This window comes from Eubalaena glacialis, chromosome 7, assembly GCF_028564815.1.
Source record: "Eubalaena glacialis isolate mEubGla1 chromosome 7, mEubGla1.1.hap2.+ XY, whole genome shotgun sequence".
NCBI classification, from domain to species: Eukaryota; Metazoa; Chordata; class Mammalia; order Artiodactyla; family Balaenidae; genus Eubalaena; species Eubalaena glacialis.
The window spans coordinates 41,093,375-41,119,278 of record NC_083722.1 but is presented as its reverse complement, the minus strand read 5'-3'; the positions used below and the strand labels follow the sequence as shown (position 1 = coordinate 41,119,278).

Here is a 25,904-nt window from a genome sequence, read left to right as displayed (position 1 = left end):
GGATGTTAGCAGGCTGGAGGCCTGCAGAAGATTAAACAAGTGCTTTCGTGTTTGCATTTCCTCTCTTACTTTTCCGCAGTTGCTTCAAGAACATGCTCAGTCTTGCTTGAGGACATGTCTTGGTTGCTGGGGGGATGTGAGAAAGACACATGGAAGAGAGTCCAGTTGTCTAGAAGTCATACTACCAGCCAGCCACCAGCTAGACCTGTGGACTAACTGAAGATTCATTAGTGAGCTCAATCTAAATCAACAAAATTGCTCAGTTGCCCATTTGTTGTGAGAAATTATCTACATTTATCGTTTTATTTATTTATTTTTTTAGACTTTTTTTTTTTGGTTGCATCGGGTCTTTAGTTGTGGCACGTGGGCTCCTCAGTTGTGGCATGTGAACTCTTAGTTGCAGCATGCAGGTGGGATCTAGTTCCTTGACAAGGGATCAAACCCGGGCCCCCTGCATTGGGAGCGCAGAGTCTTAACCACTGCGCCACCAGGGAAGCCCCTACAATTATTGTTTTAAATCACTAAGGTCTGGAGTTGTTACGCAGTAATGAAACCACACAACTCATCTCAGGACTTAACAGAGCTCAGGTTCTTTATGTCTTGGCACTGAAAGAATTCGGTGAGGGACAAAGTGATAGGTAAGAAGTGGATTTATTAGTATAGGACACTTGAGAAGGATATAAGCAGGTGGGCAAGAGGGGTCTGCCCTGAAAACTAAGTGGACTACATTTTTGCAATCAAAGGAAAAGTGGGGAGAGAGAGAAGGCCACCTTACTTCTCTTTCTTTGTAAAGATGTTGCAGGAAAATGGGGAGTGAGAGGATGGTAACGTCCCAGGTCTTGGGCGAGTCCCTGGGACGGGCCGCCAAGTGAGGGTCCTTGACTTCACGCAGAAAAGGATTCAAGAGCGAGCCGTAGTAAAGTGAAAGCAGGTTTATTGAGAGAGATACACACTCAGCAGAGTGTGGGCCATCTCAGAAGGTGAGAGGACCCAAAACATGGGGTGGTTAATTTTTATGGGCTGGGTAATTTCATAGGCTAATGAGTGGGAGGATTATTCCAACTATTTTGGAGAAGGGGCAGGGATTTCCAGGAATTGGACTATCGCCCACTTCTTGGCCTTTTATGGTCGGTCTCGGAACTGTCATGGCACCTGAGGGTGTGTCATTTAGCTAATGTATTACAATGAGTGTTTAATGAGGCTCGAGGTCCACTGGAAGTTGACTCACCTGCCAACTTGGGCCTAATCGGTTCTAACCAGCTTTTGTAGTATCGTTTTTCTCAACAGCTGTGTCATTCTTTAAGGGTTGTGCCTTGCCCTCTTCCCTCCTCTCCTGTCTCAGTAATAGCTAACAGATACAGAAATTGGTACCAGAAGTACCAATTTTTTGTTAAGCTTTTAACAAAAGCTTAAAATATGTGACTTTTACTCTGGGACAGGGTGGCAGGGGGGCTGAAAAATAGTTAAGAAAGTGTTAAAGAAGGAGAAATGGTGACCTGTATATGTAGTGGCAAACAATTAATAAAACTGTCACCTGTGATAGAAAATATACCTAGTGAACTTGTAGACTTAAGCCAAGAAATTTCCAGGCAGAATGCAGAAAATGTCAGCTGGATCTTACTATTGGTAACTGAAAACTGGGTCACCTCTTGGTGGGTCGCAACCAAAAGACACAACCAAGCCAAAGATCTAGAGAAGGCGGGATTCATTACTTGCAGCACGTAAGGAGAACACTGGGGATCCTTTCCAAAGCAGTGTCTCACCAAATAGCAAAATCAGGTAAGTTTTAAGCTAAGGGTGCATGCGTAGTCATGAAGGGGTTTGGGCAGAGAATTCAGCATAGAAATGGGGCGAAGGTTGACAGAGTCCAGGCTCTAGTTGATTGAAGTTACCAAGGTCAGAAAAGGTCTACATCATCATTCCTTAGGTTTTAGTTGATCTGGTGGTTGAGTGCTCCAGGGGGTTCGAATTCTGCAAAACAGCTCAAGAATGTGCTTCAGGCTAATCTTTACTGTTGAAACAGAACTGGGAGTCTTTACAAATGATTTATTATCTTTGCTATTGTTAAGTTATCTCCCTGGCCTGGTAGTAGCTGTTTGTTTTTACCTTCTTTTGTTACCTTAAAATCATTAACTACCAGACCTATTCAGCAAGGGCAAGCATTGTGCCCAGGCTTGGATTACAAAATGGAATGGCTTAAGTTTCTCTTATGTTAAGAAGGTTATGTCTGGTTCTCTTCCTCTGGGGGACCCCCTACCCTACCTTCTTACACTGTGTTTGATAAAATTTTATGAGAAAGAGATGAGCTAAAGGAAGAACTGGTCAACTTATAAGCAGAATTTGGAGGAAATGTGAAGGGGGGCAGAATTTTCTGGGTTGGAAAATAAAATTATTTCTCATTCCCAGCCTCTTAGGTCAGTAAAAAATGATCAAAGTTAAGAAATGGCCTCAAAGGTGTGGCTGAATACTGTTAAGTCCTCTGAAAAAATCAAGGCAATGCCTAGTCCACCCTCTCAACTGGACAAAAGGGCTTCTAGGAATTTTAAGGCATTACTCCCACAGCACCCTGATACAGCCCAGAGACTTTAGTCAGTGGAGACTTAGTCAACAGAGAAGCATGTCCCAAGAGAATTTTGGGTGTGGCTCTTGGTGCATGAAGTAAAGTCAATCAGATACATAGAAAAACTCCAAAGTTTTTAAGGGTCTTATACCCCCCAAATCACTGCTAGTCTAGGCTCAGTGCAAAGGACTGACTATTCAACTAGTACCAAGGCCTCTAGGCTGCCTACTTTCCGTTGGGAGAAAGCAAGCTGAGAAAATTTCTCAGCTACCATCAGTGGTTGTTTCTTCCGTTGAAGCCAAGGTGAAACCGTGCACCTCAGATTGGGACTCAGTTCGGGACTCGAACCCGGCCAAAACCCTGCTTGGGATTTGAACCTACGGTCTTTTAATTAGAATCACTCACCTGGTGTCTGGACTTACTGAGGATCAGGTTCTTTGTGTCTCAGCACAGAAGGAATTCAGCAAGAGGCAAAGTGGTAGGCAAGAAGTAGATTTATTAATATAGGACGCTTGTAAGAGATGCAAGCGGGCAGGTGAGGGAGCTCTGCCCTGAGGATTAAGTGGGCTACAATTTTATAGTCAAAGGAAAGGCGGAGGGGAACAGACCACCTCCTTCGTGTAGACGTGAGGCTTATATCACTAGTTCCTCCTTCGTATCAGGCAGGAGAGTGGCGAGGTCAAACTAGGATTATCATAGCGTTTATTCAAATCAGTGGAAGGGTGGTGACATTTTTCTTCCACCTAATGTCCTGGGGCATATCTCGTGCTTTTATTTATGGCTTTATAGTTAAGCCGGCCTGCTTTGTTCCACAACGTTCCAATAGCTTTCTTGAGCAATCATTAACGTACAGTGGTCTCCCAAAGTTTCCTAGGTTTCCCTCTCTATCTGTAGCCCCCTACTGGGACTTCTACAACTACCTGTATAACTATCCTATTCTATCTCTATCAAAGGAAAATGATGGGAAAGGGAAGATTCCCTCAGAGTTGGGTGAGCCAAAAGCCATGGAGAGTAGTGGATTGGGGAGCCATTCTGAAGGAAGAGAACGAGGTCTCATCAAAGAATATTCCCCATCCCCAGAGTAGGGGGACCTGGCTGGATTTGCCCAGCTGATTTCAGAAGTGTTCTGGACCAGTGACTTCCATAGGCCAACTATTCTTCCTTATTCTTTTTCAGGGGAGTGTCTATTGTTATTCTGTCCCTGACTCACCATTGTATTTTGGGTGTGTGGGGGATAAATAACTTGTCTTTTTAGATCATAGGTATTGTATTCAAGAGCCACATTCAGACCTGATGTAGATCACAAGATCCTGGACTTTGAGCCTAATGTCATGAATGGATGCGTCTTTTGGGGGTCCTGAAGTGGTGATGAGCATATTTTGCATGGAGGGAGAACAGAAATAATTGTGGCCAGAGGACAGATTGGTAGGTTGATTGAATTGATGGCTCCAATTCTTCACCCTTCCCTATATTCACACCCTTTGTCCTGTGAATTTTCAATTTCTTCCATAACAGAAGCAGAGTCTAATTTCTCACCCTCTTAAAGAATCTGAATTTAGCCATCTGACTTGCTTTGGCCATTGTAGTAATGTTAGCTGACTTGACATAAGTAGAGGTTAGAAAAACTATGTTTCTGCTACTTCTGTCTTTTTATTTATTTATTTATTTATTTATTTATGGCTGCATCAGGTCTTAGTTGTGGCACGAGGGATCTTTCGTTGCGGCGCGCAGGCTCTTCGTTGTGGCACACGGGCTTCTTTCTAGCTGCGGCACATGGGCTCCCTTCTAGTTGTGGCGCATGGGTTTTCTCTCTCTAGTTGTGGTGTGCGGGCTCTAGGGCACATGGACTCTGTAGCTTGTGGCATGCAGGCTCTCTAGTTGAGGTGTGCGAGCTCAGTAGTTGTGGCACGCGGGCTCAGTAGTTGTGGCATGCGGGCTTGGTTGCCCTGAAGCATGTAGGATCTTAGTTCCCTGACCAGGGATCAAACCTGCATCCCCTGCATTGTAAGGTGGATTCTTTACTGCTGGACCACCAGGGAAGTCCCCTCTGCTACTTCTCTTGCTCCTCTGTGATCACCATGAAAACATGTCCAAAACGTTCCCAGCTTAAGCTGCCAGAGGGACATGAATGACACGTGGAGGAAACTGAGTTGCCCAGCTGAGGTTATCCTAGACAAGCCAGCCCTCAGCTGACCTGCCAATTGATGACAAACACATGAATGTGCCCAACTAAGAGCAGCCAGGCCTGGCCCAGATCAGCAGAATTGTCCACTTGAACCACTGACTGTGGGGAATAATCGGTGGTTATTGTTTTAAGTTGCTAAGCTTTGGGTTAGTTTTCTTACACAGCAATAACTAACTGATACATGGTTATTGACTATGTATGTACTTTTTTTTTTTAAGATTGTCTCACCTTTTCTTTTTTCTTTTTTTTAAAATTTATTTAATTAATTAATTAATTAATTTTATTTTTGGCTGTGTTGGGTCTTCGTTTCCGTGCGAGGGCTTTCTCTAGTTGTGGCAAGGGGGGCCACTCTTCATCGCGGTGCGCGGGCCTCTCACTGTCGCGGCCTCTCTTGTTGCGGAGCACAGGCTCCAGACGCGCAGGCTCAGTAGTTGTGGCTCACGGGCCCAGCTGCTCCGCGGCATGTGGGATCTTCCCAAACCAAGGCTCGAACCCGTGTCTCCTGCATTGGCAGGCAGATTCTCAACCACTGCGCCACCAGGGAAGCCCCATTTTTAAAAGATTGGAAAAGGACTACACAAACATTAAGGAAAATGAATTATGGTGATTTTTAGTTTTTTCTTCTATTATCCCTGTAACTATGTTTCCCAGTTATAATAAAAAGAAAGCAGAGTCACATAATGGTAAAGATCATAGACTTCAGAAGAATCTTAGGTTCCTAGTATAAAACAGATTTGGATTTTACTTACACTTTCACTTTTCCCTTAGACTCTGGGAGAGTTACTTAGCCTCTCTAAACCTCAATTTCTTTATCTGCTAAATGGGCATACTTCATAAAGTTGTGAAAATTAATCAAGATAAAATATATAAAGGGTATAGTGTGTATCCGACAGAATAAAAACTCAGATTTTATTATTATTATTATTTTAAAATTTTTATTGGAGTATAGTTGATTTACAATGTTGTGTTAGTTTCAGGTGTACAGTGTACATTGTGGTTTTATTTTTACAAATTTATTTATTTATTTTTGGCTGAGTTGGGTCTTTGTTGCTGCGCACTGGCTTTCTCTATTTGCGGCGAGTGGGGTATACCCTTCGTTGCAGTGCGCAGGCTTCTCATTGTGGTGGCTTCTCTTGTTGTGGAGCACAGGCTCTAGACACACGGGCTTCAGTAGTTGTGGCACACAGGCTCAGTAGCTGTGGCTCGTGGGCTCTAGAGTGCAGGCTCTGTAGTTGTGACGCACAGGCTTAGTTGCTCCGCGGCGGCATGTGGGATCTTCCCGGACTAGGGCTCAAACCCATGTCCCCTGCATTGGCAGGCGGATTCTTAACCACTGTGCCACCAGGGAAGCCCCAGATTTTATTATTAATAATAAAATATTTTTAAGATTACAATGAGGTCCTATTATTTGATTAGCAGTAATTGACAAACAAATTCAATAGATACAACTCAGTTCCTACCTGTAAATCATATACATGACAAGACAAATACAAATACTAGAGCAAAGTTCTAAGACATTCCATTCCATTTGGGTTTATAGAGCCTTCATGGTATCCAATAAATGTTTGTTGAGTGAATGAAAGAAAGCATGCATTCTTATTTATTTTCATATTTAGAGGGACTGGCCCAAAAGCTATGTAAGAGGCAGACCTAAGACTTATACCCAGGTCCCAAAACTTAAAGTGAAATGGTCTTCCTAACTGGACAAGACCATTAAGCATCAGATCCCAAGAAGCACTGGAGATGAGAGAAGGGTGAAACTGACCCAGAGTTGGAGGGTGGTCACAGAAGGCTTCCTGACAGACATGGAATTAACATTGGATATGTAGGGGAGGGAAGATAATTTTTCCTCTACCCCTCTGAATTCTTAGCTGAGACCCCTGCAATAAAAGACAGATTAACAAGAGGAAAACAAATAGAAGTGCATTGACTTGTATACCTCATATATACCTGGGAGATACCCAGGGAAAAATGAGTAACTTCCTGATGTAGCTTAGAATTCAGGATTAAATACCATCTTAATAGGGAAGGGAGAGGGGTTATGTAGGCCTCTTAGGGGAGAGTAAATGATTTTTAAGGAAGCAAACAGGCCCTTAGGAGAATAGATGGGAGATATGACAGTTTGTGACAAAGTTTGGTGCGATGTGGACTTCTAGTCTCCTCTTTGAGGATAAACAGTCTTCTCTGGTTGATGAAACTCCTGGGGAGGGGAATCTATGACAATCCATCCTGAGGAGGATCTGTCTTTAGGCAGATAAGGGGGATTCCGAGAAAGCCTCTCCCTGCATTTGCTGTTTTTCAAGTGCCTACAGCTTAAAATATACCAAAGTGTCATATTTTGAGGTGGCATATTCTGCTGCCCTTGGGATGTTAAAGGATGAAGAAGCAGGTTGAAACAAAGAAAGGAGGTGGGTGGGGAGCAGATCCTGTTAAATGTGGATTGGGGGACAGGGAAGAAGTGGGAGGAGCTCTGAAGACAACAGCGTGATACTTGGACCATCTGGTAGGAGTCAGAGAAAAGCTGGAAAGGTCTCAAATGCCTGTTTGTTCCCTCCTCTGAGAAGCCTCCCTGGATCACCCCCAGACCTGGCTTGGTGCATCTCCTCTGGGACCCCATGGCCCCTGCGCTGCCCTGACACTTCTCACCTGAGTCATCATCACTGCTTGGCGCTTCCTCCTTTGAAGTGGAAGCTCCCTAAGGATAGAGAGACATTGGCTTCCCAGTGCCTCCACCAGGGACCCGCAAAGAGGAGGTGAATGTAATGAATAGAACGGATCTAGTGGATCTGAAGTGGGGATGTGACATGATAAAGACAATGTTTCGTGAAGTGGGTTTGGCGGTGGTGGGGTTCTGGGAGGATTTGAGCTGGGCAGGACCCAAGGAAGGGCCATTACCAAAACCTAGAACATTGAGGATACACCCCAGGGCCTTGGCAGTGGGAATGGGGAGGCAGAGATGGGGAGATGAGGAGCGGAGAGGCTTCAGAAGCAGTGCTGACTCAGGGCAGCCGTGGGCAGAGGGAGGCACTGTGGCACGAAGCGTGCACCGCACCCCAGGGGGGGCCCTGGGTGCAAGGAAGGGGTGTTTCCCATTAGACAAAACCCGTCTGGGTCTCTCCCTGTCAGGCACACATTCGAGACAAATCCCACAGCATCGTGTAGTATGGAAATAGACTTTGTGCTATTGTGATTTATAATAAGAAACACATATTTGGTTTTTGTCCCTGTTCCCCACACGGAGCTCCTAAAATCCTTGGAATTTCCTAAGAGATAAGAGCGATATATAAAGGTGCATTTTTTTTTTAAAGGTGCTTTTGTTATTCATAACAAGGCCCTTTCAGCCACACCTGAGTTTATGTTAATGAGGTGACTTTTGGAAAGCCCCTAAGGATGGGAGCTGGTTGCCAGGGGAACCAACCTTGATTAGAGATTTGGAACTTTTGGCCCCATTCTCCCACCTCTGGAGAAGGGGAGAGCGGCTGGAGGTTGAATCAGTCACCAGTGGTCAATGATTTAATCAACCATGCCTGTGTAATGAAGCTTCCATAAGAATCTCTGAACCATGGGGTTTGGGAGAGCGTCCCGGTTGGTGAACACCTGCCAGGTATGCCTCCACCTGCCAGGAGAGTGGCACACCCAAAACTCCATGGGGATAGAAGCTCTTGTGTTCTGGACTCTTCCAGACTTGGCTCTGTCTCTTCATCTGGTTGTTCATTTGTATCTTTTTCTTTTTAAATATTTATTTATTTATTTGGCTGCGCCGGGTCTTAGCTGCAGCATGCAGGATCTTTGTTGCTACCTTAGTGGCGGCATGCGGGCTCCTACTTGTGGCATGCGTGATCTAGTTCCCTGACCAGGGATCGAACCTGGGTCCCCTGCATTGGGAGCGCTGAGTCTTAACCACTGGACCACCAGGGAAGTCCCCACCTTTGTAATAAACTGGCAATCTAGTAAGTAAACTGTTTTCTGAGCCGCTCTAGCAAATTGATCGAACAAGAGGAAGGGGTTGTTGGAACTTCTGATCTATAGCCGGTCTGTCAGAAGCATCTGGACTTGCGACTGGCGTTTAAGGTGGGGGCGGGGGTAGTCTTCAGGGACTGAGCCCTTAACTCGGGGGATCTGATGCTATCTCCAGGTAGACAAGTGCCAGATTTGAGTTAAATTGTAGGACACCCAGCTTTGCTGGGGAAAGAGAAAACAAGGAGGTCAATAAGAGAAGCAGCCGCAGCCCCCTGACCTTCATCTCATTCTGTGGAGGCAAGCCAGGCCAGGGGTAGCTGGGCCTGCTTTACAGTGTGCATTCCAGCGAAGGGCCTTCTTGCCACCACTCTGCCTTTGTATGGAGCTGGCATGGGAAAGCAGCCTTGTCAATGAAGGAACACCAGGCTGCTTGGCACCATTCAGTCTGGATTCGGGGGGCCAGCCCATTACAGGAGTTGTCTGAGGATGCCAGTAACTGGACACCTCTGGCCTATGGATGTTACTGTGTCCCCAACTGGCCAAGGAGGGGGGCGCAGAATATTTGGAAGAGCCCCCAGTCCAGCGGTCAGCTGAGCTTGGGTGTGGCTCCTCTCACTGGGAGAAGGAAGGAGGGCTACTCCTATCCAGCCCATTGTTCAGGCCAGCCAAGGTCATGTAAAAACAATCTCGTCCATTACACTACACATCACAACTGAGTGCAGGGACTCCCCCACCTCCTCACCAGGATAGCATTTGGCTTTTAGCCTGCACTCAGCCCTTCTCACACTCAGCCTGCTAGTAGGCTGGCAATCAGGTTCCTGGAAATCTCATTCTTTTTTTAGCAGACATGGGAACCCACATCCCTAAGCCCAGCCCAGTGCCTCCTATGCACTCTGATTCACAGCATCCACAGTTCAGAGATGCTGGACATGCCAAATTCATCCTGGTGTGGTCCTCCTGAGAATTAAGCAAGAAACTGTTCTCACTCTCAAGGAAGCCTAACCATCTGCTGGAAATGAATTGGAGAAATTGCTCTTAATAGGGTCAAAGGTCAGCTAAGAGAGGGTTCAAGTCAAAACATGAGAAGGCTGGTGAGCCCAGCTTCCATGCAGCCAATCATCACAAAAGTCCGTGCCGTGAACTTTGCAAAGCAGGTTCACTGCATGATGTGATGGAACAGAAAACTTTGAAGAACTGTGTTCTTAGCTAAACCTTGAAAAACTTGAGGCATTGGGCACCAGGAATGATTCCCAGATTGCAAAGGAAGAGTTGGTTAAGTGGAGCTGAGAGGTATACTCATATCCATGTTTATTTCAACAATGGATGCATGCTCACAGGTATCCATTTGGTGCCTGCCTGCATCCATTGCCAAATCCCATACTCCAGGTGGAGGGAGATTCTGTGGCTTTCGTCTCTTAAGCTATTATTGACTTTTCTCAGAAAGTCCAGTTTCTGCCCATGTTATTCCATCACTTGATTTTGGTCTTGTGAGGTTGCCCCTCTTTTGATTCATTCATACAATTTGCCAGGGATCTGCTTCCAGTCATGTGCTCGATAGGGCAGACCACTGCTTTTTGTTCTTGTTAACTGGTGGGCTGAATCCCTCCTCTCCCCCCATCTTTTATATCCCAGTAGTCTGGTGTTCACCTTTTTACGGTATTTGGCAATTGGCAACCATGTCCCATAAACTGGGTTTTGCTGATTTTCTGGTCCTTGACATTTAGATACCTCTGGCAATCTCGTGTAACTCCCTTCTCTCTCTGTCTCTGTCTCGCTCACACACACACACACACACACACACACACACCTGCTCTGCTTAGATTGAACTAAATCGGATTTTACAAGTGTCTTTGAGCTGGGCCTTTACATCCTTGGTGTGTACAACTGGAGCAGGATATGGTTGTTTTATTTTAATTAACTAACGAATTAATTTTAATGCTATTCAGATGGTTAGGTCCTAAAAACTTGTTCAGACAATCTACTGAGTGGTTTGGGCAAAGGAAGGATTTTCTCATTTGGATGGACACCCAGTGGCCTAAAATAAACTTTCTTCAGAGGCTGTAAAACAGCAAATACATGAAGGTACGCTGCGGGGTGGGGGCGGGGAGGCACCGGGTTCGAGGCAGGGCAGGTGCCAGTTTATACTGACGCTGCACAACTGAGCTTGACACCTGAACACGCTCCTTCCCCTGGCTGCATTGCCCTGCCCCAGTTCCGTGGCACTACAGACTGAGGAATCTAGACCTCTTTGCAGGAGACGAAGGTACAATTTCAGAAGAACTACAAATCTTGAGAAGAATTTGATTTAACTTCCTTAATACCTGCAGAGCCCATCTGCTCCCTGCCTTATTCTGTCCCTCCTAACTTCTCACGCCTCACAGCTCCGGGATGTATTTAGATTTCTGTTTTGGCAACTTCATCCTGGCAGAATAGAGGGTGGAGTGGAAGGCTAGACACAGGCCAAAACTTTCTGGGCTCCCCACGCCTTTCAGGATAGCGTTCTAACGCCTTTCTTACAGGGGCAGAGGACACACAGCTGACACCAGGGCCCACCTTTCTTCCAGCCTCCCGTGGGGAGGGGGTGCGAGGTGCGCACCGAGGCCCTGCCCACGAGAGGGCACGCTTGCGTGCTCAATGCAGCAGCGGCCATCTTTGACCCGGGCAGCCGGCTCACCTCCCGGCGTTCTCAGAGGGGTCGCGCGGTTCCCGCCTGTAGGGCGTGTAGGCTACCCCAACCACCTCACCCCTTGGCAGACCTGTGCTCAAGACCAACGGCCCCAGCCCCCACCCTTCCGGCCTCCATGTAAAACCTCGAGCCAGTATCCTGGTGGCAAGTGCCAGCTCCCCGCCCTTTCTACCTGGTAACTCTGGACAGGTACCTCAGTTTCCTTATCTGTAAAGTAGGAGTTTAGGGCCCCCCCTATTCCCGGTCACCAGCTATAATACCTACTGATTGGGCATGTATGATAAATTCTCAGCATAAAGCCCGGCACAGAGCGTGTTCCATAAATGTCGTCTCCGAGCTTTTCCTGCAGGAAATTGCAGGGGGCCTTGTATCCACCACCCTTTCAGCCACCACTGCTGCAGGGGCCCCGTCCCTATAACTGCAGTCAGTACGTGGGCTCCTTGAAGACCCAAGTCGGAGGGCCCAGGGGATTGGCAAGATGCCCTCGGGGGAGTGAAAGAGAAGCCTGAATCCTTTAGGACTTGCATGTGACCACTTTGGAAGGGTGTCAGAAAACAGACCAGGGTGCCCAGGACTGGAAAGACTTTGTAGATTTTGGAACATTTAAACGCCCCCGTGCTTGTTATTTTTATCACCCCTGGCTGCGTCCCCATAGGGACTCCCATGCAGCACAAAACTAGAATGAAAAGCCCTGTGTGTGTGCTAGCTGTGGGGGACATCGGGAAGAGGGAGCCGGGACATTGTGTCCCAGGTGGAGCCAAGTGTGGGTGGTGGACCCCGGAACGGAGAGGGATTCAGGCCAGGCCTGTGGGGGTCCCCAGGCAGGTGCAGCTGCCCCACCAGCTCTGCAGCCAGAGCCTAGCACTTTGGAGACCCCTGATTCTCTGTGGGGATGGGAAACTTGCCTGGAACCCAAAGAAATGAGGGTAGTTCCTGGAGAAGGGGCTGGAGAAGAGTGGGGAGGGGCCAAGGCCTTCTAGGAGGCTGGAGAAACACACCCAGCCCTCCACAGGATTCAGGAGGCCCAGGATGAGACATGTCAGTAAAAACCAGGTGAAAGCCAGGCGTGCCCAGGTTCCCCGTCCAGCCTGACGGAGAGAGGGGTAGCGGACGAGACAAAAATGATCAAGTGGGAGTGGAGGGATTGCAGTTTATTTTCAGACACACTCAGAGGGTGGGAGGTGGCCAGCTGGCTCCATCTGCACCCCCTCCCTGCATTTGGCTTCATCAAGAACTCCTCTCCCCTGACCTCCAAACCCCTAGGCTGTACAAGATAGACGAGGCACTCCTACCCCACCCATCAGGAAAGGCTTGGGCAGGTGTGGGGTGAGGAGTGTAGAGACTGGGGGTAGAGTTCAAGTATTCACAGTTCCCCTATCTGTAACCCCAGACTACACTGTGCCCAGGCCACGAGGGCGGCACCCAACCCTGGGATTCCTAGTGGTGTTAATAGCCCTTCTCTCACTCGGAAACTTCAAGTTGAGCTCCCTACCCCCTTTCCCTGACCATAACAAAACTGCAGTCCTAAACCCTGTAGTCTGGGTGAGGAGGGGGCCTCAGCACTGCACTCACCCAAGCCCCCTGCCTGCCTTCTCTGGAGTGATGGGGGTGGGGCGAGCTTCACTTGTAGTGAGCAGGGGTGGGGGGTGGGCGTGGGAGCAAGTGGTAATAGGTGAGGGAAAGGGAGAGAATGAGGGCCTCAGGAGGCAGGCTTGGAAGGTGCTGATGGTCTGCACCCCTACTCCACCCCCACTGTACCCCCCAGAATCCCTGAGAGTCCAACTGCAAAGGCAATATGGGGCAATGGGAGCGGGGCGGGGAGGAGAGCTGAGCCGTACCTCGTCCCCACCCCCCACCAGTCCTGTTCCTGGGGGACATGATGTTTAGGAAGGACCAGGACTGAGCTCCAGGCCCAGCATTTAAGCTCTGACCTTCCAGAACAGCTGAATCCTGGGAAAGGGTAGGGCTATTAACCCCCACACCCCAGACGTCCTGGCTTTGGGTAGAGTGGTGGGAATCGGAGGGGGGAGTGTCCCCCCAAGGATATTATAAAAAGCTAAAACCGTTAACAACTCCTTGGGGAGAAGCAGCTCCTAGCCCCTTGCTTCCCCAACTTATCATCTCCCCAACACCCAGCAGACAGGGCCGAGGGGGTCCCAGAGAGCTAAGGGAGGGGGCCACAGCCCCTCTCTGAGAGGGGGCCCTTTAGCACCATGCAATGTTGGGGCACCTGTGCAGTCTGATGGACCCCTGGGCAGGGGCCCTCCAAACCTGGAGTGCCCACTTGCTAAAGCTTCTGTGCTCTTAAGGAGGGGACCCCTGCAGGGGAGGAGGTGAAGGGAGAAGACTGGGCCAAAGTCCACGCAGGGGTCTCAGGACCCCAAAGGACCCCTCCAGGAGTCATGAGTTAAAAAATCTTCGTACCACAAACTGGCCCAACAAAACCACAGCCAGAACTATCAGCACATTCCAGATGGGGCCGTTTCCCAAGTCCAGGGCTGCCACCTGCCAGGAGAGAGAGTGGTCATAGGGGGGCTGGCGGCATATTCAGCTCCTGGGGACTGGGGTGGGGCTGGGAGAGGGGCGGCCCTAGCAGCAGGGAGAAGGTGGTCAATGCTTGGGCACTCACCCAGCCACCCCTCTGTGCGATCCACCGGGCAATGCAGTGATGCAACATGAAGTCGGCCACGAAGCGGGTCACCTGGCCCAGGAAGCCAGTCAGGCCGCGCTGGTAGACGTGGAGGGCCAGGCGGTAGCCAAAGCCCAGCAGAGCCACCACTCGGCCCCAGTTGATGCCGCTCTCAAACAGGCTGCGGGCCGAGAAGATACAGTCAGTGGAGACCTCTAGAGGGCCCTTCATCTGTTTGCCTCTCCCACCCCGTTGGAGACCGCTACCCCTCTCCCACCCCCTTGGAGACCCCTACCCCTCTCCCAGCTGGAAAGCAAAATGGCTTAGCTGTGAATGGAGGTGGTAGAGGCTGCCCCAGCCTGGCCTCAATTTGGTAAGAGCCCGTGTCTCTGTGAAAGTAGAAAGCTCAGAGGGCAGATGAATGGGATGCTGCTGCTGGGGCTGTAGCCCCAGGGCTGGGGGAGCAAAGGGGCACAGAGAGCGTGGAGGGCAGAGCGAGCAGATGGAGGCAGCAGGGATATTACCTGTGGGCATTGCTGCTGGCCTGGCAGCCCGAGGGACAGCAGAGAGAAAAGGACAGAAGAGGAGGTTAGGACAGTCCAGTCCTGGAATCACAGCTGAGTGGGCGGTGGCCTCTCAGGACACGGGCAGGATGTTTCAGCTCCGAGCACTAACTCTGAATCTATCGGCTACTCCTGCCTTCACCCTCAGCCTCGAACCTACCCTGAGACTGACCTCTTTAACCCAGATGGTGACAGCAGCTAACACCTTTAAGTGCAGACACTGTTCTAAGCATATTTCCCCTATTTTACGGACCAGGAAACTGAAGGCTAGGAAGTTTCACAAAGCCAGTAAATGGCAAAGCTGAGATTTGCCCAGGCTGCTGGTTTCTTTAACCACTGCCTGTCTGACACCAGATTATAGCATCTGGAAGCCATTTCCAGGACCTGGTGGGCTGAAGCCAGGGCCAGCAACCATCTTTGGTGTGAAATGTGGTTCCAAATCAGGACAGCCGTGTCCCAGCTGGGCTGGGGAGCTCTGGGGACACCCCCACCGCGAGCCCCTCTATAGCCCTGATCTAACAGGTCAAGTCCTCGGGGCCAGAGTTCACAAGGGCTCTGCGCTTATGCAATGATGAAGAGTCTGGGCCCAGAAAGAGAAAGACAGGGGCCCAAGGCCCCGCGTGAGTTAACAGCAGACACGGGGACGGCAAACACGTCTTCTGACGCCAACAAGTGTGTCTCCCATCCCATGGGCAGGGCCCGGCATGGTGGTGACAGCACAGCGGAGAGGCAGTGGCCGGAACTACCTTGAGGCGATCTTGGTGAAATACTCGTAGGCGTTCTCTGCTGTTGGCTGCAGGTGCTGCAACATGGCCTGGAACTCGGAGTCGTAGCGCCGGTTGATGTCATCCCCGATGATGGCCAGCTGGTGACCCACCTGCCCCATGGTGCTCGAGGAACGGTAGGCAGCAGGTGAGCTGGGGCCTGGGCTCACGGCGAAGGACTCCTGCCCGAGATGCCCCGGCCTTGGGCCCCCCTCCTTGGCGGTCCCGACCGTGTTCTCAGACACGAGGGCTGGGCCCAGGGACAAGGGGCAGGCATGTGCTGAAAAGGGTGCCAGGTCCCGGATGGGGGTGGGAGCCCACATGAAACAGGAGCAGCAGTGGGAAAAAACCCCCAGGCCTGTCCAGCTCCCAGGACCTGCATGGTGACCCCATGTGAGCCTCCATCTCCCTGAACATGTCCCCGTGGGCCCAGGGGGCTGCTGCTCACCTGCTAGGTTCTAGGGACAAGGTGACCATTTCTGGGTCTGTGGGCGCGGCCGCCCCCTCGGCCTCCTGCTCCTGCTGATGGCGGTAAAAGACGTAGCTGCGGAAAACCTCCTCCGTGTCCCGGGCTACCTGCTCCTCTGAGGATCAAAGCCAGGAGTCAGGGAGGAAGTGCTCTGGGGATGGTTCACTCTGCCTGTGGACAGAGGTGTCCCTCCTCTAGCCCTTAGTTACCACCTAGGGCTGACTCTGAGCGGAGGATTCTTGTCACAGCTGCCTTGTGGAGTAGGTGACCCCCAGTTTACGGATGGGGAAACTGAGGTGCGGTGTTTACGTAACTTGCACAAGGGCGTACAGCTGGAGAGAGCAGTGCAGCCAGGATAGAATCCCAGGCATTTGGGTCCCCGACTTTATTTTAGTTTGTCCAAGGCACCGAGCCCTTATGGCTTAGGGAACGTGGGTGACAGAATTTGAAATTGTAGCCCAGAAAATCACCTTGGGAAATAGTGACAGACCTGGGACTGAACCCAAAGTCCAGGGAACAGCCTGTGCTGGGCCGCGAGCTGCAGGCGTCCCTGACGTTCCCCTTGGAAGAGGGAAGAGGGACAGCCATTTTACTTCCTCCCCAAAGTCGTAACAATCCCTCTCCCTGTTGAGCGGACCTGACTCGGTGATAGGTGGATTTACTTCCTTATTTCTCCCACGGCAGGGATAGGACAGCCACGCCCCACTCTTCTTTCCTCCTCCTCGTAGATGGCAGGGTGCCCACCTCATGCTCACTGCCCCGCCTCTCCCAGCCTTTGCACCCCCCACCCCTGCCCCTGCCAGGACTCCCCCCACTGCTGCCCCCCTGCCTGCATTGGGTAGGGAGATGCTTTTCTCCTTTACCCAAGGTGAGGAAACTGAGGCGGGAGAGCCTGCCTTTAAATCTCGCCCGGCTTGTCCACATCTGCTCTCTCCATCCTCACAGATGGCCCTGGTGGTTATGGGAGGGGTGAGGGGGCAGAAAGACAGTTACCCGAAGTGGAGGAGGGGTCGGGTTCTTCGCACCCCTGCCTGGGAGGACCTGGGCCTTGTCCGGATGCCATTTCTCAGGTCCTGGCAGGAAGGGCAGTGTTAGCCTGTGGGGTGGGTGGGAAAGCAGAGATGGGGACCAGAGGTTCCAACAGCACACGGAGGGAGGGGACCCCCACTCCTGAAAGACTGCACCGTCCTAAGAACTTACTGAGTATTTCACTTGCAGTTCTTCAAGGAGACTGGGGGTGAGAAAGGCCGGGCAGCCAAGATTCCCACCCAGGGATCAGCCAGGGCCCGGGGAGGGGTGGCCGCAGCAGTGCCCGAGTGGATCTCTAGTTGCACTGGGAGGCGAGTTTCAGAAGCTGGGGTTCCTTCCGCTGCTCCCGGGGCCTCCTGCACCCTACCCAGCACACGCTTACTGCAGACTCGCCACCTTCCAGCCAATGACCCACAAAGCCCGTCCCCGAAGGTCCCACTTCCCCTTGGCTAGTCAGAACACACCTGTTTTCCAACTCAGGCCCGTTAGCCGCAAGCATTTCCTGAGTGCCTATGGTATACTTCTACCATGTATCTGCAAGTACTCCCCAGGGAGTGTGGCACACGGAAAGAACACATTAACCTAGCAGGGTAAGCACTGTCATACCCATTTTACAGGTGGGAAAAGTGAGGCACAAAGAAGTTAGTGCCCAAGGCCACAGAGCTAGTCAAGGAGTCAGGTTGGTTATTTGAATTTCCACGAGTCAGTCCTCCACTCAGCACTCATTTCAGATTTATTTTTCAGTTTGTGGACCTTAGAGGGTGTCTTTCCGGGGAAACTTCCCTTGTTTGCGTCCTGCCTGTGATCTTCACATTTCTGCCTAGCAGGTGGTTGAGGAAATCACATGTACCCCTTGCTCTCCTGTCTCCAGCCCCTATTTTCCTCCTTTGCCCAGTCCTGGCCACAACCCCAGTATGCTCTGTAAACCCTCCACAGAGGGAGTATTTCCTGGACATAAGCTATTTCACTTTCAATTTGCACCCACTTCACTTCCCCCCACCCCAAAGCTGCCTCCATCACCCAGGCGGGAAGCTCCCCTCCTCCTCTCCCTAGGGAGGGCCCAGCCCTGCTCTGGGCCAAACACTGCTGCCCCCTCCTCCCTGGGAGGGCCTGTGTACCCTCCCCCCACCTTCCCTCTCAGGCCTGGGGCCATTTTCAAAAGTGCCTGAGGAGAAGGGTGGGGTAAGTCCGGACCACCTGTGCTCTCCACCCCTTCACTGTCTCAGGGCAGGGACAGGGAGAAGACCAACTCTCCCCTCCTCCACCCCTGGGTGCCCGGACTCCTTAAGACAGACCTTTGCCTGGCACACCCCCATCCCAGAAGCTTCTTCCTAAACAAGGTACCTTCCTCTCTCCCTTGGCCTCCGAAACCCAGTGCCCCCAGGACAGCAGGGCTGGAGGATGCCGATTGCATCTCGACTGCCTCTACCGCTACCCCTGGGGCTCAATGCTGGGGAGAAAGTGGAGCCTCAGAATCGGCCCCAGGGCCAGAGGCCTATGCCGGCCTCGGTCTACCTCTGCCCCCATCCAAGTGGCCTGACTTCCTGGTAGGGAGAGTCCACTGTGCCCCACCTGCGGGGTTTGCTGGGCCCAGGATGTTTTCCGGGGGGGAGATGCAGACCTAGCCCTGCTGCAGACCTAGACTTAGGGCTCCTGGGACAGCAGGAAGTGCTGTGAAAGTTCTCCCCCTGCCCTTGACCTTGGCTCTGACCTCCACTCCCATCCCCCAGACTGCTAAAGAACCTGGTTCTTTAGCACCCGATTCTCTGGCACCAGGGCCGGGCCAAGAGGGAAAGCTGTCTGAGGAGTAGCCAGAGGGAGCCCCGGCCGGATCAGGCCCCGAGCAGGAGTTGGTGGAGCTGCCCAGACAAGCCTCAAGGCCTCCCCCTCCCCACCGGGCTCCCTGCGGGCTCCCTGCCTCACCCTGGGCCTGGGGCTGCCGAGAGTGGGGAGCATGGGCAGGACCCTCCCGGCTTACCTGCCCGGACCCTGGCCCAGGCCTGGGACGGCTCAGCAGGGCAGAGGCTGGAGATCCTGAGGGGCCAGTGGCTGCTCCCAGGGTCAGGTACCCAGGCCTGGCTCCCAGGAAGGGGCGTCAGTGAATTCCTGGTGTCTGGATGCAGCCTCTGCTGCTCCCAGCACGGCCCTAGGGACCCGCGAGGCTGCGGCGATCATAGAGGTGCCGGCGGTTCCCGGCTCCAATCAGCTCCCTCTAGAGGAAGTTGCTCTGTGGCCGCCGGATGCAGATGCCCCAGCCTACAGGGCTCCCAGGCGGAGAGAGCGGCTCCCACCCAGGCAGAGTGGCTCCCTCTCCCCCACTGCTTTTCCCACCCTTGATTCCCAGTCCTCATCCTTGATCTTTCTCCTGCTTCCATCAATGTCAATAAAAAAGCCAGGATGGCGAAGTTTCTTAAGCGCCACTGTGTACCAGGCACTTTAAAACCTCTTTGGAACAACCCTTGGAAGTAAGTGCAGTGGACCACACCCATCTTAGAGCTGAACAAACTGAGGCTCAGCTGGTTTAAGGAACCTTGCCCAAGGTCACTGAGCTGGGTTTATAATCAGGTCTGTAGGTGCCGTGAGGAATAATAATACTAAATTGAGATTCAACGTGCAATTAAGACCTGTGCACCAAGCACCTCGGTGGTCTCCAGAGAGAAAAATCCTGAATGTGATAGGCAGGTAAACAGATGAAAACACAGTGGATCTGTGCTACCACCTGGGCATGTGCCAGCTGGATACTGAGAGGAGAGAGAAGAGGGAGGACAGAGACTCTCTGGTCTTAGTGAATGAATGGTTCTCAAGCACAGAAGCGGCCGCAGCCAGGGAAGGACAGGCCTGGAGAGAGCTGTGTGCCTCCACCCCATTCTCAGAGTTGGGGTTCCTCCAGCCACCTCTGCCTGCCCCCCACCCTGGTGTCTCCTGGAGCCTCGCCAACCCCCTCCCCCTTCAGGCTGGCTCCCCGGGCCTCCTTCCCCTGCCTCATCAACCCCTTGTACTCTCTGCCCCCAACTAATCCCCCCTACCTTCTCCCCCCCACCCCTCCCCCACCTTTGCCTTCTAGAACTCCTGGAAGTTTCCAACTGGAGGTTTTAATTTGAAAACTCCTTCTGTTCTTAAGCAGTTGGTCCTGAGGTGGCTGCTGTGGCCCCTCCCTCTGAGTCAGGGTCCTTGTCAGGATGGAGGCCCCAGCTTCAAGCCCTCGATCCCGAATTTTGGGCCACTCCTCCATGTTCCGCTTCTTCCGTAGCCTGGTGGGGAGCAAGGGCAGCCCAAAGAGCTCAGACAAGCCCCTGCTGGGGGGCCAGTCTTGTCCCTTTCGAGAGCAGGACGCCACCCCTTTGATGACTGATCGCCAGGGAGGAGCAGGGCGGAAGGAGTCCAGGCCTCCTGCCACGCTGCCCTACACCCTCTCTGTGGCCCTGCCACAGCCCGATCCCTCGGGGCTGGGACTGGGGGACACAGGGGCCCAGACCCCCACCACCGTGGAGATCCTGAGGGTTCTGGCTCAGGGTGTAGAGGTGAAGCCAGTCCTGCCCAGAGGAAGCCAAGAGGTGCTGGGCAACCTGTCTGAGTTGGAGGAGAGGGAAGAGGAGGAGGAGGAGGCAGCAGGGGATACAGGGACCTCAGACAGGTGAGGGGCTGGGCCGTGGATGGTGGGAAGGAGCCTGGGATGGAGGAACTGGGGGGAGGCCTGGATGTAAGAAGGGGGAAGGATGTGGGCCTGAGATGGGAGGACCCAAATTGGGGAGGGGCCAGGAACGGACTCCTTGGGTGGACAGAGGACTGGGTGGGCATGGTTGGACAGACATGTCAGGGGTGGAGAGGAGCCTGGAGATGTGGGGAGGGGGTGAGGCAGAGATGGGGGTCCTCCCGCAAGTGAGTGGTTGTGGATGGAGGCACCAAAAGGAAAGGGGGATGCTCTGGGGTGAGCCGGGGCTCCCGTTACTTCCCAGCTCCTTCCTGGGCCCCACTCCCCCCACCTTCCCTCCCCACTCTCTCCCTCCTGGCCCATACCTCTCCCTCCTGGTTCCCACTCCCATTTGGACCTGGCACCCACCCCTGGTGAGGAAGGGGGCCCACTTCTCTCTCTGCTCCCCATGCCCCTCCTCACCCTACTTTTGGGGAGGGATCATCCCCTCTGTGATGAAGACCCCAGAGGGCCGAGCAGGGAGTAGGTGGGAGCAGGAGGATAGAGGAAGCTGAGCAGGGCCTCTGGGAGAGCCTTGGGGGGTTTAGGGGACCTTCACCACATCTCTGGGCCCCACCTGCCACCCCCATCTGACTATGCTTTGGGATCAGGGGCCACTTTGCCCAAGCCTTGGCGGTGGAGCAAGGATGCTTGCAGAGGGCCGTGGGGCCACTGCATATCAGCCCCGAGACCTTCACCAGGGAGGAGGAGAAGGAGTATCTGCTTGATGGTGAGTGTGGTGGCCACAGGTGTGGGGGACATGCCGGGGGTGTAGGGCCGGGAAGGACACAGGGCAGTTTGAGGGGACGCTAGAGGCAGGCTGCCTGGGTTTGAATCCCAGCTCCACTAGGCCAAGCTGTGTGATGGTGGCAAGTCACTCAACCTTTCTGTGTCTCAGTTTCCTCATCTGCGAAATGGGAATATAATAGTACCTATCCCAGAGGGCAGTAGCAAGGATTGAGTGAGATTTTTTCTGTGAAGTGCCTAGAACTGTGCCCAGCATGTAGCAGGTGTTTGCTAAAGAAAACAAGGAAACCTGGCCCTCAGCTCAGCCTCCTGATGGCCCTGTCCTCCTGGGCCTGGGCTGCCTCTCGTTGCTGTGAGCTGGCAGTGACCACTACTGCTCCACAGGAGACCTCAGGCTGGCCTCCTCCCAGGTGGGGGCAACTCCCTGGAACCGCCTCCTCAGCTTGTACAAGCAGCTCCAGAAATCGGCCACGGCCAAGGTCTGTGGGGCCAGCTGGAAGTGCGGGGTGAGGCCTGGGTGGGGCCCAGGGGGGCAGCCGCCTGCCTGAACCTCTTGAGAGCCCTTGTTCCCTCCTGCTTTCTGTTCTGAGTCTCCGTGGGCGTGTGGGCTGCAGGCTCGGCCCTGCCCTCCTCACCTGCTCAGTCGTGGGCACACCCTCAGTTCCCTCTCAAGGAAGGCCTGCCCTGTGAGGAGAAAGGCGGGGAAGAGGAAACAGAGGAGGAGGACAGCTCACTCAAGCTCTGTGTCCCAGGCATTGTCACCCTCCAGTCGCCGCTGCATAAGACTTTTAGGTCAACAGATACAGTAGGTAAGTGTGGTGCCCCCACCTCCCCACCCAGTCAGCCCCCCCACAGAAGGAGCCCCACTTTGGCCAGTGGCGCATGGATGCGATACCAGTTCTGACCACCAGGTGGAACCAGAGGACCTAAGATGACTGCCCGGGCTGGGGGGAGCTGTGTGCGGCTGGTCCCGAGGCTGAGCTGGGTCTGGCAAGGGTCCTCCTCCCTCAGGGCCCGGGAGGCAGCAGAGGGTGGAGGGGTGGGGGGCGGGTTGTGACTGGGACTGCGGCTCCTTGAGCACCACCCTTTCCCAGCCCGGAATTCTAACTCCTTCAGTGGCCACCTCCATCCCTGGTTTTCCCATCGTGCGTGCACTGCTGTGACAGTACCCCAGAAGGCCCCCTCTCCCACTGCAGCCCCCTTGCCGCCCTGACATGGTGAGCAGATGGCTTAGTGGTAATAACATACTCCAATAAAATCACTGTTGACATTTTCATAGCCATTACTATGGACCAAACCCTCCTCTAAGCACTTTTCATGAAATACTGCATTATAACTCTGAGGTAGGTCCTGTTATAGTCTCCACTTCACTGTGAGGAAACTGAGGCACAGAGAGGTTAAGTAACTTGTCCACAATCACACAGCTCGTAAGTGGCAGAGCTGGGACTTGATCCCAGGCGGTTTGGGTTGTTCCAGATCTGTGCTCTGGAATTGGTGGCTGGAGGGGGCAGGGTGGGGTAGGGCAGATGTCTGCCCCTCGCATGCTGTCCCCAGGAGGTAAGTAAAGAGACTCACACTCAAGCTGGTGGGAGGGAACCCATGGAAAGCGAGTGTCCTGGGGAAGGCAGGGCAGTGGGGAGGTGGTGTCTGGCCGGCTCCAGGGACTGGATGGAGAAGGGGCCCAGCTGGGGGTGACCAGGGGCTGCACAGGGCTGGGTGAGGTTTGGAGAGCCAGAGCCACCTCCTCTCCCTTCAATCCCCAGCAGGTGGTCCACCCTTCTCCTGCCTGTCCCATGCCCATCTCTCTGGCTCTCAGGTTTCGTGGAGTCGGAGTTAAAGAAGCTTCTGGTAGTGCAACGGGAGTCCCGCCTCTGGAAGATGGGTGGCCACGAGGGCCGGAAGCTGCTGACCCAGCCAGAGATCACCCTGGAGGAGGCAGGCATTGTGGATGGCCAGGTATGCCCGCCCATCCCACCCCCACCCTCTGCCTGAGAGCACTGGGGAGAGTGGGGCTGGAGGCCTCCCCTCTCCGCCGCTGCTGGCCCAGGCTCCAGCCGCCATGCTGGGCAGGAAATGCTTAACTCCTTCTTGGTGGTGGTATCTCTGGGAGCAGGATCCTGACCCCTGCACACACACTCCTCCATCAGTCTCTCTCTCACTTGACCCGAGTCCATTTTTAAGGCTTCACTGCCATTCACTTGCTGTATGGCCTTGGGCAAGTCCCTTCCCCTCTCTGGGCCGCAGTTTCCTCATCTCTACATTGAAGGGACTTGTCTAGGTGGCTTTAAGGCTTTCCTGCACATCTGTCATTTGCATAATGTTGCTCTTTTTCTGTTTTCTCTCCCATTCACACCCACACCAACTCCCACAAACACACATAGGTGCGGGGGAGTTACCTACCTGGTCACACCAAGGACCACCTACAGCCTACCCTACTTGACATTGGCCTTAAAGGTTAGGCCTGTCCCAGCTTCTCTGAGTGCACATTGATGGATATGTTGATGAAAAATGTGTCAATGTCCTTTTTGGGTTAATTTCCACTCATTCATCAGCTCATCCTTTCATTCAGTGGACATCTGCCCCTGACGGTGTGTGTAGTTTACAAAAGGAAGGAGCAAAGTCTTTAGTCAAAGTCTCTGATCTGGCATGACTTGCTCTGTGACTTTGAATGTGGGCCTTGGTTTCTTTACCTGAAAAGGGGACCATTGGAGGATCAAATGAGCTGACCAGTGTGTAGCTGTCAACTTCAAAGGGCACTCCAGTGTCAGGGATTATGACTCACCCCTTGGGGGTCGTTAATACCAGAAATACTTGCCTACCGGGTACTGAGGGGCAGCCTTCCCATTGTCTTGAGCCTGCAGGCTATGTGTCAGGGCGCCCCTCTGTGCTCTGGGGAACCTCACCCTAAACCACACAGGTGGTTGCTCTGGCAGGGCCTCTGCTTTTGTCTTTTCCTGCTAAAGGGAGCTCTCCTCCCCTCTCCCCTCCCCTCCAGGACCACCCCCTGAGCCAGCCTGCCCTGGCCCCAGGGGTCACAGTCCTAGGGTAGCCTGAGCAGCACTGGGGGCCCCTAGGGAGTTTCTGGAGTAGAGGACCAGCTGAGTCCTCACTTGGGGACAGGGCTCCCTCAGGAATATCTTCCTGCTGTGGGTGTTACAAGGATTCTGTCCTCATTACCACCCCCCACTCTCTCCTTATCTGCCCTCAGAGACACCAAGCTGAGGGGGAAGGAAGCTGCCCCCCAGCCTTTGGGGAATGCTGGGGACCTGTGGGAGGGGCGCTGAGGCACCGGAAGCACCACCCTAGGCTGGAGGGAAGGGTGCAGAGCCCCCTTGGTGTGGTGTCTAGGATAGAGGTGAGGGAGGGGAGGGCTTGGCTGGGGTGCCTGGCTCCGGGGGCTTCCCAGGAATCCCTCAAGCTGGAGGGAGAAGGGTGCCTCCATTCTATGGGAGGGAGGTGGCTCAGGGCTAGTGGACCTGGCCTGCTGTGGGCACCTGGGAGAGGGTCTGGAAAGGTGGCCTTGGGGTGCTTGTCTCTGAGGGCAGGTGGGACGGTTCTGGGGGTACAGAGCAGGAAGAGGAGAGCCCAAAGATGCAAAGGCATCTTCCTTCACCCACTTCCGCCCCCCAGCACCTGCTCCTTGAGGAAATGGATGAGATGGGAAACTGGCCTCCAGAGTGAAGCTGGTGCTGGCCTGAGTCTGCCCTGCCCCGGGTCCCTGCAGCCCGTGTAGAGATGTATCCGCCTCCTCTTACGGCACCTCAAGGAGCCCCTGGGGCCAAGGGGTCTTTAATAAATGGTGTCCATGTGTCTGCAGGGTGGGCCTGCCCGGCACACTGTCCCCACTCTTCCGACTCAGGCCTGTGATGTTATTAATAAAACTCAATTTGACTTTGGCCTCCTTGCCTGTCTGTCTGCCGACCTGGCCCCTCATCCTCCCCACGAACAAGCTCAGGGTTCTCAGTCTAGTTCTAGTCCAAGCCCACAGGCTGCCAGGCCACCCCAGCTGCAGAGCCCTGGGTTCCACCTGAGCTGGAGGACGGGAGGTTTAGTGCACCTGACCCGGGGTGGGGAAGGACCTGGGGCCCAGAGTGAGCGCCGGGGGAGCCCCTGCTGACACAGACCCACCCCTCATAGTCAGAGCAGCCCTGGTTTCCCTCCCTCCTAAGTTCCCAGGCCTGGCTTGCAGCCTCCTAGAAGGATCCGGGAATTCTCCAGCAGGAAGTTCCTGCCCAGCCATCACGGGGACAAAGCCAGGAAAGCAGCCTTGGGACCATGGGGACCTGCCTCAGGGGCTGGGCTAGGGGGCAGGTGAGGGGGCCCTGGGGTTGATGGAGAGGTGGTGCTACAGGGGTGTGGGGCAGGGCTCCATCCTGCTGCCCCTGGTTGGGGCCCACTAGGCCATGCTCAGTGCCAAGCGCCTTTGGGGATCCTGGGCGGAGGGAGGTCCAGACATCTAGAAGACCCAACCCTATCTAATCCCAGAAGCAAGGATGGGCTTGAGTTACTGGCCATGGCAGGGCACACCCTCATACCTGGCTTCGTGGGCATCCAATGGGAGGGAGGGCCGGGCCCAGTTTGGACACCAGGAGGTGCTGTTTGCCAGGAGGTCCAGCTGGCT

The 25,904-nt window shown here is 53.3% G+C and overlaps 2 protein-coding genes across 3 annotated transcripts; one reads left to right on the top strand and one right to left on the bottom strand.

Moving 5' to 3' along the window:
* Positions 1-12,527: 12,527 nt before the first annotated feature.
* On the bottom strand, positions 12,528-19,043 carry BAK1 (BCL2 antagonist/killer 1). Of its 2 annotated transcripts, none has more exons than XM_061196389.1 (6): positions 18,824-19,043; positions 16,810-16,912; positions 15,796-15,931; positions 15,330-15,473; positions 14,021-14,201; positions 12,528-13,896 (listed from the first exon to the last, which is right to left on the bottom strand). In XM_061196389.1, the coding sequence occupies exons 2-6, from the start codon at positions 16,877-16,879 to the stop codon at positions 13,792-13,794; spliced, it is 636 nt and encodes a 211-aa protein (XP_061052372.1). In that variant the 5' UTR covers positions 16,880-16,912; positions 18,824-19,043; the 3' UTR covers positions 12,528-13,791. The 2 variants fall into 2 exon arrangements, with proteins under 2 accessions (XP_061052372.1, XP_061052373.1); XM_061196390.1 differs by having other exon boundaries at positions 16,810-16,889.
* Positions 15,428-25,159, top strand: LOC133095267 (gametogenetin-binding protein 1-like). Its single transcript, XM_061196388.1, has 7 exons — positions 15,428-15,495; positions 19,967-20,479; positions 21,148-21,266; positions 21,668-21,762; positions 21,945-22,092; positions 23,100-23,239; positions 24,914-25,159. Exons 2-7 carry the CDS (start codon positions 20,025-20,027, stop codon positions 24,962-24,964), a joined length of 1,008 nt encoding a protein of 335 aa, XP_061052371.1. The 5' UTR covers positions 15,428-15,495; positions 19,967-20,024; the 3' UTR covers positions 24,965-25,159.
* The last annotated feature ends 745 nt before the right edge of the window (positions 25,160-25,904 follow it).